This window comes from Platalea leucorodia (assembly GCF_965183815.1).
Source record: "Platalea leucorodia genome assembly, chromosome: 5".
Classification (NCBI taxonomy): domain Eukaryota; kingdom Metazoa; phylum Chordata; class Aves; order Pelecaniformes; family Threskiornithidae; genus Platalea; species Platalea leucorodia.
In genome coordinates this window covers 1,085,415-1,098,603 of record NC_138827.1, presented here as the reverse complement: position 1 = coordinate 1,098,603, position 13,189 = coordinate 1,085,415, and the positions used below count along the sequence as shown (strand labels likewise).

The window sequence follows — 13,189 nt, the reverse complement described above, 5'->3', positions numbered from 1 at the left end:
ACCCCCGAGCTGGACGCAGGGCTCCAGGGGGTCTCCCCAGAGGGGGCAGAGGGGCAGAATCCCCCCCCTCGCCCCGCTGCCCACGCTGCGGGGGATGCAGCCCAGGAGACGCTTGGCTTTCTGGGCTGCCAGAGCACATTGCCGGCCCGTGGCCAGCTTTCCATCCCCCAGCACCCCCAAGTCCTTCTCTTTTTTTAAGCTGTTTTATAGCACCAAATGGAGATAACAGGATCTTAATGTGACCAGGTGGCAGGCATGGAGATCCCAGCCTAAATATTGCTTAGAGTCTGGAGAGAGAGGAAACTTCCAGATCATCTTACATCACCTTCAGGATCCCACCTCTTCCAAAGTCACGCAGCCCCGTTCACAGGCCACGTTCATATTGGTGGGTGCGGGGTCTCTTGGTAGCATGTCCCACTGCCTCCTTGCTGTGCTCGCCCGTCGGATGCTTCCTGGCTTGTACCCCCGTGGGGATGGGTTCCCAACAGCCTTGTGCATGCCCGTGGGTAATGAGGATGCCCGGGGAGCGAGGTGATGCCGGTGCAGGTCCCATCCCCGCCAGCGGCACGGGCGCGCCGGGGGGCTGCAGGGCGCAGCGTGACTCACCAGGCTGCGGGCACGCGTGCCCAGCATCTCTGTTCCTGCGCGGACAGCTGTTGGTCAGAGTGGGGACAATTGTTATTGTCAAAATGCAAATGAACAAAATCATTGTTTTGGCAGAGAATTTTTAGGGGAAGGACATGCAAATTTACCTTCCGTTCAGAGTGTACATTGGTATTAAAATACAATGTTTGAAGCCAAAACAAAGGAACATTTTAATTTGGGACTCATCAGATGGTTCCTTCTGCTTGGATTAGCATCAGATTCTTTGCAGCAAATGCTGTAAGTTTGACAAAACTCCGGTTTTCAAAGAAAACAAGAAAGAAGTTCTAAAAATGCCATCCATTTCCAGGGATTGTTGCTGCTTCCATTTGCCTCTGCTGCCGTGAAGTGACTGGCCTGGTGCTGAATACTGGGCAGGCCAGCAGGCATAGGCTTTGGGCAATGCAAGTAGGACAGGTGGTTGGGTTTCTTCTGGGATGCCTGTAAATGGCTCAGAAAAGTCAGCCCGGGGTCCTGCTCGGAGGCGTAGGACCTGGGAGGTCTGGTGGGACCTGGGCGCCCACCCGGAGGGTGCTGGTGGACCTCTCCGTCTGGGTGGGAGCAAGCGGGCAGCCAGGTCGCGAGGCTGCCCAGGCTGCTGACGGAGGCTGCGCCGAGGGGATGTGCTGTGTTTCTTTCCTCGGCCTTCTTTATAAACACCCTCCAAATAAAACCTGCTTTTCCACAGCACTCAGAAACAGCTGCGCTGCTTATTTAAACGCAGCCACGAGGTATCTCCGTCCTTCCCCCCCCTGCTTCCCTTCTCCTTTCATCCTTGGGTTTACCTACCCGCCTTGTGTTGCAGATCAGAAATAGAGACTAGCCACTGACTTGCTAATTGTAATGCAGCCTGATAATGCCAACTATAATTAGCTGTACGTATCAAAGTGGTTTTGCTGGCGGAAGTTTTTTGTGACCCTGTTATCCTACTTTAAATAGAGGATCCCATCTGCTCTGCCCGGCTCCTTGCTGCAGAGCCAGGTCCAACTTGGTCCTTCCCAGGGAACCCAGCCCAGCATCAGTCTAGGTGCCTGCATCTGCCAGGCTTGTGAAGAGCCAGGCCTGGCAAAGCAGCGCTCATTGACAATCTTTAAGCGCTGCTTATGCCTCCCAATACGTCACAAATGTCATCGTAGAATCACAGAATCGTTTGGGTTGGAAGGGTTTGGGTTGCAAGATCTTCTGGTTCCAACCCCCTGCCATGGGCAGGGACACCTTCCACCAGACCAGGTTGCTCAAAGCCCCATCCAGCCTGGCCTTGAACACTGCCAGGGATGGGGCATCCACAGCTTCTCTGGGCAGCCTGTGCCTCACCACCCTTATAGTGAAGATTTTCTTCCTTGTATCTAATCTAAATCTCCCCTCTTTCAGTTTGTAGCCCTTATCCCTTGTCCTATCACTATGCCCCCTTGTAAAAAGTCCCTCTCCAGCTTTCCTGTAGGCCCCCTTTAAGCACGGCAAGGCCGCAGTGAGGTCTCCCCGCAGCCCCCTCCTCCCCAGGCTGAACCCCCCCAGCTCTCAGCCTGCCCTCACAGCAGAGCTGGGCCACCCTCGGAGCATTGCGGTGGCCTCCCCTGGCCCCGCTCCCACAGCTCCGTGTCCTTCCCGTGCTGAGGACCCCCGAGCTGGACGCGGGGCTCCAGGGGGTCTCCCCAGAGGGGGCAGAGGGGCAGAATCCCCTCCCTCGCCCCGCTGCCCACGCTGCGGGGGATGCAGCCCAGGAGACGCTTGGCTTGCTGGGCTGCCAGAGCACATTGCCGGCCCGTGGCCAGCTTTCCATCCCCCAGCACCCCCAAGTCCTTCTCGGCAGGGCTGCTCTCAGTCCATTCTCCGCCCAGCCTGTATTTGTGCTTGGAGCCTGTATTTGTGCTTGGATGTCAGCGACCACTGAGAGGTTTGCTGCCACAAAGTCCCTTCCCTGAGCCCCCGGTCACCTCGGCTGGCTGGGTGTGCTGTGCCAGCGCCACGGGGCTGCCCGGGGGTGTGATTATCAGGGTTTTGCAGCTCTGATCCATCTCTCCTTTACAGCTTTAGCGTACTCATCAACCAAGAGGCAGCTCGTATTGATGTGTGCTGTGGCCTGAGGTTTCAGGACCTCAGGGTCTCAGGATCAACTTGTCTAGAGCTGCTGTCCCAGGGCTGTCAGACATCTCTCCTTGTTCCCTCTTGTCGAGACCTCTAGCTTCTTTCTTTACCATCTCATGCAACTCCTGCCACTCTTTCCCCATCTGCAGCATCCCCGCTGTCCCTCTCTCTGGCCTCAGGAAGCTTCAGCGTGCCGGCCAGCTGTGCTCCCCTTGCAGCAACCCCCTCGTTGGGTCAAAACAGGCATCACCACCTTTGCTCGGTCCCACCAGCCTGGCTGGTTTAGCTTGTGAAGACTCATCCCTGGCAGGTGGGTGAGCCGGTGCGCTCGCAGAGCTCATCCCCTTAGCAGTGCAAAAGTCTTTGGCTGCTTCTCCGCTGCATCACCCAACCTCGGCACACCACGCAGCTCACGAGCCCGGTGTGATAACACATGGAAAAGTTTGGTTGGGTGGATATGCCCGAATTCATCGCTTGCTCAAACTGTGGCTGCCCGCAGCTGCTGTCACACTGGCTAATCTGCCCTGAGCTCCTCACGGAGGTAAACGGGCGCCTGTTCCACTGATGTGCTGCTCACCACTGCCGTGCCTGGGGGGGAGAGATTTCCTACTGTAGTAGCCCGCAGGCAGACCTTGGGCTGTAACGGCATCAGACCTCACAGACTAATCACAGTTGACTCAGCTCAAGAAGTGGGACGCTGAAGTCCTGAAGGAAACCCAGGGACCTGGAGAAAGTGTCGATGAGTTTCTCTCCCGGCGCGGAGCCAATGCCCTGCTCTTCGGGTGAGGAACCAAACCTCCTGAGATGCTCTCTGCTGCCCCGCTGCAGGGAGCGCAAGCCCAGCCGAGTTCCTGTGCCGCTGCCTTGGGGAAGGCACCTCACTGCTCTTTGGGTTGATGTGTTGTGTTCTGGCAGGAGATCCCATTTCCAGCCCCGGGCAGTGTCTGGGGAGTCGGGGTGAGCCCCCCGAGGTGTGGCAGAAGGGCAGTGTCCCGTAGGCGTGGGACTTCGTCAGCAGAGGCCCTGGGTGGGCAACCTTGGCAGGCAGCGATGGCCACGTGCAGTCAGAGTCTGTCCTTGAGCTGAGCGAACACACTGAGGGCAGGCTTCGGTCAGGGGGTCCCCAGCGCCTCCCACCCGCCGGTGGCCTGGAGCCAAGGTTTGCAGCATCCATCTGGGCTTGGGAAGTCCCTGTGGGCAGCGTCCTGTGCCTGTCACCACCAAAGAGTGGTGGAAGAGCTCAGTCTGTGGCTTGTGCGCCCCAACCCTGGACATTGCTCATGGATTTAGGAGGTTGAGGAGGAGGAGCATGAGGAGCGTGGAGTATGTGGCTGTCTGCAGCTCACCAGATTCCCTGCGTTGTCACCTATGAGCCTGCAGAGACTGGAAACCGGTGGCCAAAACCACTTTCCTGAGTGGTGTGGGCAGGGGCAGGACAGCTTGGCAGCATGGGGAGGCTCTGGGGGCTTCCTCCTCCAAAGCTCGCCCAGAAGTTTTGATGGGAGTCAGGGCAGTTTTCAGCATTGCTACCACTGCTTTCTCCCCTTCTCAATAGGAGCAGGTAGCGAAGCGGGGCCGTGCAGGGTGGCAGGGGCTCGTGGAGGCCTCTGGGGATGCCAGTGGGGTTTGGTGGCACGTTGTCTTATCAGCAGTGCCACAGAAAGCCCAAAGCCAGTGGAGGCGAGCCCGAGGCATTGCTGCCTTCTGCCTGGTGGTCCTTCCACAGCCGAGCCTGGTCCCCCTTATCCAAGCCTGGTCCCTCTCATCTGAGCCTGGTTCCCCCATCCAAACCCAGTCCCCCCATCTGAGCCCAGTCCCCGCATCCAAGCCTGGTCCCCCCATCAGAGCCCAGTCCCCCCATCCAAGCCTGGTCCCCCCATCTGAGCCCAGTCCCCCCATCCAAGCCTGGTCCCCCCATCTGAGCCCAGTCCCCCCATCCAAGCCCGGTCCCCCCATCTGAGCCCAGTCCCCCCATCCAAGCCCAGTCCCCCCGGCCGAGCCCGCGCGGACTCGTGGTTATGTAAAGCCCCGGCAAGCGCGAGCGGGAGATTCTTCAGTGTCGGAATCTGAGTCACATGGGGCTGGTTTATTTCCCCCTCTGCTAATCTCGTTTCTATAGAAACAAGATTGGGAGGCAAAAAAAAAAAAAAAAAAAAAAGAAAGAAAAAAAAGAGCCAAGCACAGAGCGAGCGAGAAACCTGAGGTGATGGGCGAGGGAAGCGGAGGTGGCGGATGAGGAGGTCGGGTGGCGTGGGTGGGAGCAGGGGATCCCGGCTGGGATGGGAGCGTGGCTGTAGTTGCGTGCGTCGAGGGCACAGGGACTCTCCCAGAGAACCACTCTCGGCTGAGCTGCTCCTCCGGCAGCGGGCGATCGGCAGAGCCCGGAGGGAAGGGAGCAGAGGCTGTGCAGGTGAGTGAGCATCGCTCGCGCGGCTCCCGGGCATCTTTCCCCGGCACGGCGTGGCACAGCACGGCACATCGCATCTGTGCCTGGCTCAGCGAGGGTCCTGTCCCCGGCTGCTGCTTTGGGGACACGCTCGGAGCTAGAGCCGCGGTCGGTGGGCACCGTGCCCAAAGCGTGCCACTGCAACGGGCCGGTCAGCAGGGTTTGCCGGGGCGGCGTTTGCGGTCGACCCTTGCCCAGAGTCTGGCTGTGTGCACGGCTGTGCGGCCGTGCACGTTCCCCTTCCAAAGCCTTTCTCTCCCGAAAGGCTGCTGCCTGCTCGGGAGGCACCTTTCCAGCTTCGATTATTTTTCCTCTATTTTATTCTAACTGCACCTGTGCAAATAAAACGCTCACAGGAGCCAAACCCCGCAGCTGCAGGGAGCACAGAGAGCTGTGCTCGCTCCCAGCCCAGCTCGCCCCGAGGCAGTGTCCGGCTTCCCAAGGGCAGGCTGCAGCCAGGATGCCCGTGGGGATAAGCCCAACTCGAAAGCTGGTTTTGCAACAACTGTTCCCAAAGGGAGGACCAGCTGAAAATGCTGCTTGTTTGCCAGCTGCCAAGTGCCTGGGTTGCCCACAGCCACCACAGGGCTTGTCCCGGCAGTTTTGCTTGTCTGTGCTAATTGAAGAGGCTGGCAGCTGCCTGCCAGGAGCTGGGTTAGTGCAGAACCACGTACAAGCACGTGCTGGCTCCCGAGTCTCGGGCTGGGGAGTGCAACAAGTGGGAGTTATTCCTGCCTGGGCTAAGATACCTCCATCTCTGTGGGATGGATGGCTTGTGCCCGTGCGGTGGTGAGGGCTTTGGCTGGGCGTGTTGGTGGAGCAGGAGTGTTGCTGGCGCTGCCGGTCCCATGCCAGTGCCTGTGCCGGCACTGCCTTGTGACCTCGGTCATCCTGCCCCCATGGCACGGTGCAGCTGTGCCTGCATGGCCGGGTCCTGCGGTGCCAGCGGCTGGGTGAGGCACCGCACGAGCACCCGGGCTTCTGCGGGCACACGCTCACTCTGACGGCTGCAAACTGCTGAAACGCCCTGCTTTTTGCAGAGGCAGCCCACGATGTCCCTCCAAGGGCCACCACAGGGGAGAGGGAGGGCCGTGGAGCCGAGGGGACGGGGATTTTGCTTGTCATTGCTTTCCAGTTGTGGCATGGCGTGGGGGACGCGGCGGTGAGGCATTGCAAACCCCTGGCTGGATTCGCGCCTGTGCGCAGCTGGTGAAGCCGGAGCGATGAATCGAGTCCCTGTGTATTTCTGTACTAAGTCAGCTTTGGGAAATGTCATTGCTCATCCGCCTGCCCGGCCAGCGAGGGGGTGGAGGGCGGCACTTCAGACCCTTGTCCTCATCCAAAAGGGCATCTGAGTGGATTTTTGTGCTGGGATGCTGTGTCCTGTGATGGCTCAGCGAGCTGGCTGAGCCACAGGCAGGTCGGGGCCAGGCTGCCAGCCTGCCGTGTCTCTGCTCTGCCTGCGTTCCCACTGCCTCAGCCAGCCGGGGGCTTGGGCAGTCACCCGTGCTGGGGTCAGACCCCCAGAAAACATGCCTGGTGGAGGGATGGGCATCAGGCTGGTGTTACACGGCATGTTCGGGTGGCGCAGCTGGCGCGGGAGCCGTGCCCTGCGCTGAGCTGGAGTCTTCCTCCTTGGCCGGGCTGGGCTGTGCCAGCAGCGAGGGTCCGAATGCTGCTCTGGGCCCCCTCCACTCATCCTGGTTGGACACCCCGGGGGGCCATCAGCACACGCCAGGCTGGGGACAGCACTGTCCCCATCTCCCATCAGCAGCAGCCTCTGCCTCTGGCTGCCCCTGCCTGCTCCGCGCCCGTGGCGAGGGCTGGGTGCTGTGGCTGATGCCAGGGGGTTGTTTGCCGCGCCAGGTCCTGCCGCCCCCACGTGCGTGCAAAGCGGTGGTTTCATGGGGGAGACGTTGTGTGCAGGCTTTGCATCCCCACGCCGCGCCGGCAGCGGTGCTCCTGCCTCCCCGGCGCCGCCGGCTCTGCTCTGCCGGGAGGTTTGGAGGGAAGGGCTGAGGATGGGTATTGCTGCACGAGTCTCCAGGGCTGATAATTATTTCTGGGGAAAAGATGCTGTGTTCTGACTTAAACGCTGACATGGGACTCTGAACATGTGTAATCTGGCTGACAGATGGCAAGTCATAGAGGTGTGATTTATGATACAGCACAGTAGCTGAACAACCTTCTCTGGTTGTCAGGAGACAATTCTTCCCAGCGCTGCGGTTGATGTTTCAATTGATGGTTTTCCCCGCGTGTCCCCTCGGCTCCTCGGCGGCATGCAGGGACCGCCGGGGAGCCTTGGCAGGTGCCGACGCGGCAGGCTGGGTCCGCCAAGCCCCGGCAGCACCGATGCTGAGCTGCTGCAGAGATGCTGCTTCTTATGGTGGGGTGGGCAGGTCACCCCAGATCCTGCCCGGGCTGGACCATGAGCACTCCCATGCAGCGGGCAGGGCTGGGGGAGCGGTGCTGGCCTTGTCCCCGTCCCATGGCTGGGATGAAGCTGGCTCAAGGCAGCAGTGGCTCCCTGGGGCTGCCTGTTCCCCAGACTGGCACTTGTGGTGCCGAGCGTGCTGGTACTGATGGGAGATGGCACGAAAATCTTGCCCATCAGTGAAGTGCGCAAGAGGACGGATGCTGACAGCCATAGGGATCCTGCCTTACTCACACGGCCTCTCTGTGCCTCAGTTTCCCTGCTTCTACCTTAAGATCCCTAACGCTGATCTTTCTTAAGTGACGGGGCCATCTATTAGTGTTTGGAAAGCACTTGGGAAGTAAAAGTGTGGTCCCAGCAGCACCCTGCTCCCCGTGTTAGAGGCTCACTGCTGCTGCCACCCGCAGAGCGCAGACCCCGGGCACAACGCCCAGCACGGCTGCAGGAGCACCCTGACCCTGGGAGCATCCCGACCCTGGGAGCATCCCCACGCTGGGAGCATCCCGACCCCAGGGGAGCGGAGCAGCCCCAGCACGAGGAGCTCGGGGAAGCTGACCCACAAGCAAGGCCTCGGTGGGGCGAGGGGAGCGGGGCAGAGCAGGCTGCCGGCGGCGGGCTGCGTTTGCCTGCGTGCAGCCGCGGCAGAGCAGGTATGATTCATTCCCTCTTCTGCAGTACAGTTTATGTAAAGCAGCACTGTATAAATAGCCAGATGATACTGTAATGTGCTCCTGGCTTTCTAATTAGCGATGCTTCTGCTGGAGCTTTTGCGTCCAGCAGAGGTGAGAGGAGGCCGTTTCGTACCAGGCTGAGAGAAGCTGGATGAGCTTCTGACAGCTCTCGAGGAGGAGGTGCTGGCGCGTCAGAGCGGTCGCAACCGTCTCCCTTAACCTGGCTGTGAGCAGTTGGAGGTGGAGGGGGAGCTCCTCTGTGTCTGGGCAGCTGCTAGGCTGGAAGGTCGGTCTAGAGGGTCAAAGCAGCACCCAGAATCTCAAGATTCTTGATCACCTTCTGGCTTGCGTGCTGCCATGCCATGGGGGGAGCGACGGCGAGGCCCCGAGCACCGAGGTGGCTTCTCCAGCCCCACCAGCACACCTCGCATGGGCCGTCCCTACCCCAGGGACTTACAACGCTCCTTCATGTCGAGTCCTTTTGGCACCTCACTCTTTTCCCCTGCCAGCTCTTGGCGATGCTGTTGGCTCTGTCCAGCGGGTGCTCCTTCCCTGCCTGGGGCAGGTGGATGTGTCCGGGTGAACCTCCTTGGTGTGTAATTGTCCCGGTCGGGCTGATCGCAAGAGGCATGTACCAGCACGACAGAGGCACTTGTTTGTCGCAGGGGTCAGCTGCCTCCTTGCATCCACGTAGGTGGTTTGGGACTTCCCAGCCCCCCATCCCTGCTGGGGACCAGTTTGGGGGGGGCAGCTGTAATGGTGCAGGGAGTGTGGTGGGGATGGGGTGAGCATAGCAAACAGGACAGCATTCTCCAGGCAGTCCCCAAATCCGAGGAGATCAACATCCCCAGCGTCCTGGCAGCTGGGGATGGAGCCCGCGCCCCTGCAGGGTAGCAGGAGCCTCTCCTGGGGAGGTGGAAGGCTGGGCGGTGTTAGGACGGCCGCAGTGGGAACAGTCCAGTGCCGCCAAGGAGGTGCCATAGGAAGCCAGCAGCACCCATTCCCACCACCCAGCCCCATCCCTGGGTCAGCCCCGAGCCCCGCTCGCCCCGGGGTCCACACCGCACTGGGGGCTGCTGAGGAGCATCAGGGGTCAGCGCCCACGCCCCTGAACTGGGATCTTATTCATTACGGCCGAGCTTGGACACCAGATCAAAGCAGGGGCGAGGTGGCGGGGATGGTGTTACTGCAGGGCTCTGCCCGCTGGGCTTTCACAAGGCGCCTGGATCGCTTCTCTTCGAACGCCTCTTCCTCCAGCTGCGAGCGGGGGAAAGCTGGGGCTTGGGTTTCTTGTTGGGTTTCTTTTAAGGCAAACCTCATCCTTTACATCAAAGTAGTATTTCTTCTCAAGAATGTAAAGAATGACCCTGGAAGGTCTGAGCGGCTCTTTCCCGGCGGTGATCGGAGAGACGAGAGCCTTCTCCAGAAAGCTGTCTCCACCCCGTCCCCAGCAACAGCAATTCATAAGCTGAAAAATAAATCAATAACCAGAGTTAATGAATTGAAGATGTCTGTGTTTAAAATGTATCAGGAAAAAAACTGTTAGCTGGTCGTGGTTGGCTTAATTATTGTGAGGAAAGGCAGGGAGCTCTCGTTTCTGAGAAATACCACCTTCTTTTCTTTCTTTTTATGGAGATATTTTGTTTGGTTGAAGCCGGTCAGGACTCGAGAGGAGAGGAGGATTGGCTTTAGCAATGTGTGTAGGTTCAAGGTCTCCCCCCAGGTCTGTCCCTCATCCCCCGGGACCTCTGTCAAATCGCTCCTGTCCCCTTCCCTGCCCCGCCGGGGCTGAGCGGTGGGAGCGGGCGGTGCTGGCGCAGGACTGCAGGAGGAGGAGAGGCAGCGGCCGTGCCGCTGTGCGCGGCAGGGCTGGCAGACAGCACCAGTGCCACCAGTCTGGTCGTGTGCCCAAGTTGGGGTGTCCCGGCTCCCCAGGCTGCTACTCCCTTTCTCCCACTTCTGCTCCCAGTGAATTGGCAGCAGGGACAGGTTGTGGCACCGTGTTCGGCTGCAAGCTGGGGGTGCCAGCCCTCGGCACAGCGGGCACCAGAGTCTCTGCGTGCCATGGACTCAGAGATGGTGCAGTTGTGCCTCGGGACAGCAGTTCTTTTCTGGAGAGAGACGGGGTGGAGGGGGGTGTGCGGCATGGCCCCAGAGCCTGGGGATGCCTTTCTCCCTGGTCCCAGGAGCTGGGAGCGATGCTGGAGCATCCTGCCCATCAGGAAGGGGCTTTGTCGGTGCAGACGGGTCCTGCAGCTGAACCCGTTTGCTCACAGGTGTTTCTGTTTCCTCCTCTGAAACATCTCCAACGTGGGCTGATTTCCATGGCAGCCCTCAAGAGGAAAGCCGTCTCGGTGTTTGAGAGCCCCAGCTGGGAGTCCCGAGGGGCTCTGGGGTTTCTCTGAAGGAGCGTGCGGCCATGGCAGAGGTCTGCTTTGCTTCTCTCCACCGACGCTTCCCGCTGGCTGTCACCAGTTGGCATTGGGGCAGGAGCATACGACCTAGGGAGGTGATTTTGCTGCAGCAGGGAGCAGGACCCAGCACTAACTCAGCCTGCCAAGCTCGCAGCTTCGGTTTTGCTAACAGCACACCATGGACCTGTGCTGGTCCTGGCTTTGCGAGCGATGCTAAACCCGCTACTGCTCCCCTTCTTCCCCCCGAGGCTGGTGCCCCCCCATCCCGGTGCTGCTGACCCGCGGGGAGCCCCCTCCTTTCAGCTCCGAGCATCACCCGGCTTTGTGCCATGGACCTGCCGCTGGGAGCCGGGGCGCTTCAGTGACATTAACGCCTTTCCTCTCCCCTTCCCCAGGTCGGAAAGCAGCCTCTCTAGGTTTGCCCACCGCTTGTCGGTTAAGCAGAAGCAGGAGAAGAGAAGGAAAGCTGAGTATGCCTCGGCCGAGCTGTCTGCCTTCCGGCCCAGGTCTCTGAGCATTGAATGGTAAGAGCTGCAGGGCAGGGCTGGGGGACAGGAGCTCCTGCCTCTCCAGTCCCCCTCCTGTCCCCTGTCCCCACCGCTGCCACTCTGTCCCTGTCCAAGCAACGTCCTGTGGGACAGCACCCCTTCAAACCCCTCCATCTGCTGCAGAAGCTCCCCAGGGTATCGAGCCAAAACAGCCCCCCTCGCCCCAGCGCAGGGAGCAGTGGGGAGCCTGGGGCGGCTCCTTCCTTGGGGCCCTGGGGGCGTTTCGGGGCTCGCGTGGGACGCGGACATGCGTGTCTGCTGGGCTGGGGCACGTGAGCGCACGACCTCCGGCAGCCCCCGCCGCCGGCTGCTCCTCTCCTCTCCCCTTCCCTCCCCACCCTGCGCTGCCCGATGCACCTCCGTTGGATGAACCAGAGCCGAGCGCCGTGGCGGGACGGCCCCACCTGGCATGGGGGCACTGGGAGCCGCAGGGGCTCCCTGCCGGCGCCGTGCCCAGGGTGAGTGGGGTGGGAGTACGGGGCTGCCCCAGCACAAGCCACCCTGCGGGGCGGCCCCGTTTGCCCACCCCGGAGGGATGCAGTGCTCCCTTCTTCCCCGACGCCGCGGTGCCCGTGGGGCCCCTCGTGCCGCGCACAGGTCTCAAACTGCAGTCCCTGCTCAAGCAGGGAGTCATTTATCCTGGGTTTCTAAGCTCTGATGCAACAGCCTTGGAAGCAGATCACAGTCAACCCTCCCAGCGTTAGAGGTGACCTGCTAAGGATATTTAAAAGAACTGGAAATTGCATTGCTTTCTGCTTCCTTAGATGGATAAAGGAGGATAAAACTTAAAAAAAAAAAAAAAAAAAAAAAAAGTAAAAAATAAATGCTTAAAAATTGCAAGAATGTCGAGTTTGGTTTTCGTTTTCCCTGCTTTTTTTGGAGATCTTTCTGGCATTTATTGTATGTTCTAACACTTCAGTGTGAGGTTGTGGAGTCCTCCTCAAAGGCTTCCTCTATCTGTGAGGTTAGTTAGGCATCAAAGCTAACTAGGTATTAATGAGGGCAGACAAAGAATTTAAGCTATTTGGTGACAGATTGCTTTCTTCTCCAGTTGCACAACTTTCTTCCCTTTGCTGAAACGATGTCATTGGGAAAGCTGTTCTGCAATTACTATGAATCTTCCAGATAGACAACTATGTGAATTTGTAATATGCCAAATAGGAAAAGAAGCAAAGAACTCATTAAAAACAATCAGAGCTTCTCTTTATTCATAATAAAGAAGCAAGAGAAGTCAGTAAATATCTTCTCTCCCTTTAAATGTCTCTTCGAAGCCCCCCGGATCCCATTTTAGCCCTGCTGTGTCAAGGTATATTTGTGGTACATTTTCACTCGCTCTGTAGCATCTTCCTAGGGGAAACCATCTGTCCTGTATCAGTTTGCAGAGCACCTTGTACAGCAGCGACACCGCAGCAGTGGAAGATGATGCTATTTTATGGGGTTTTTGTAAGGCAGCTTGGAAATGAGCTCTTGGTGAGGAGGAATCGCCTTTGCCTTTGGTTTGCCATGTGCCATCGTGTTGGAGATTGAGGCTGGAAAGCGTGAGGCCTGAAAGAGAGGGACGTGCTGCCACCGCTCCTGCAGGGACATAGGCACGGCTGGTCTGGATCTGCCGGCGAGGGGATAACTGCCCTGCGGCCGTGGGTTTTACCCGTGGCTGGAGACATCCTGAGCCGGATCAGACGTCCGCCCTGGCAGCCGGGCTCGGGTGGGCCGTGGCGCTGGGACTCGGGTGCTGGGGCTCGGTGGCACTCGGCGGCAGGACACAGCAGAGGAGCGACCCAGGGGGGTCGCGGTGGCGAGGAGCTGGGTGGGCAGCGCAGGGCGAGGACCCTGCCCGCCGCCTGCTCCCCGAGCATCTCGGTGTGCTTGCCAGTCCTCTCCCTGTTGCCGTGGTTAAGCAGACACCCCAGGAGCTGAGCCAGCTGTGTTGTTGCAGGGCAGGAATTTAA

The 13,189-nt window shown here is 59.5% G+C and overlaps 1 protein-coding gene across 1 annotated transcript in view; it reads left to right on the top strand.

The window, feature by feature from the left end:
- The window catches only part of LOC309590728 (ankyrin repeat and fibronectin type-III domain-containing protein 1-like), a gene marked incomplete at its 5' end in the record, with an annotated part of 203,436 nt that overhangs the window by 152,271 nt on the left and 37,976 nt on the right, over positions 1-13,189 (top strand). The window contains one exon of the mRNA XM_082312132.1: positions 11,088-11,216. Coding sequence (XP_082168258.1) covers positions 11,088-11,216 — 129 coding nt within the window. The remainder of the gene's footprint in view (positions 1-11,087; positions 11,217-13,189) is intronic.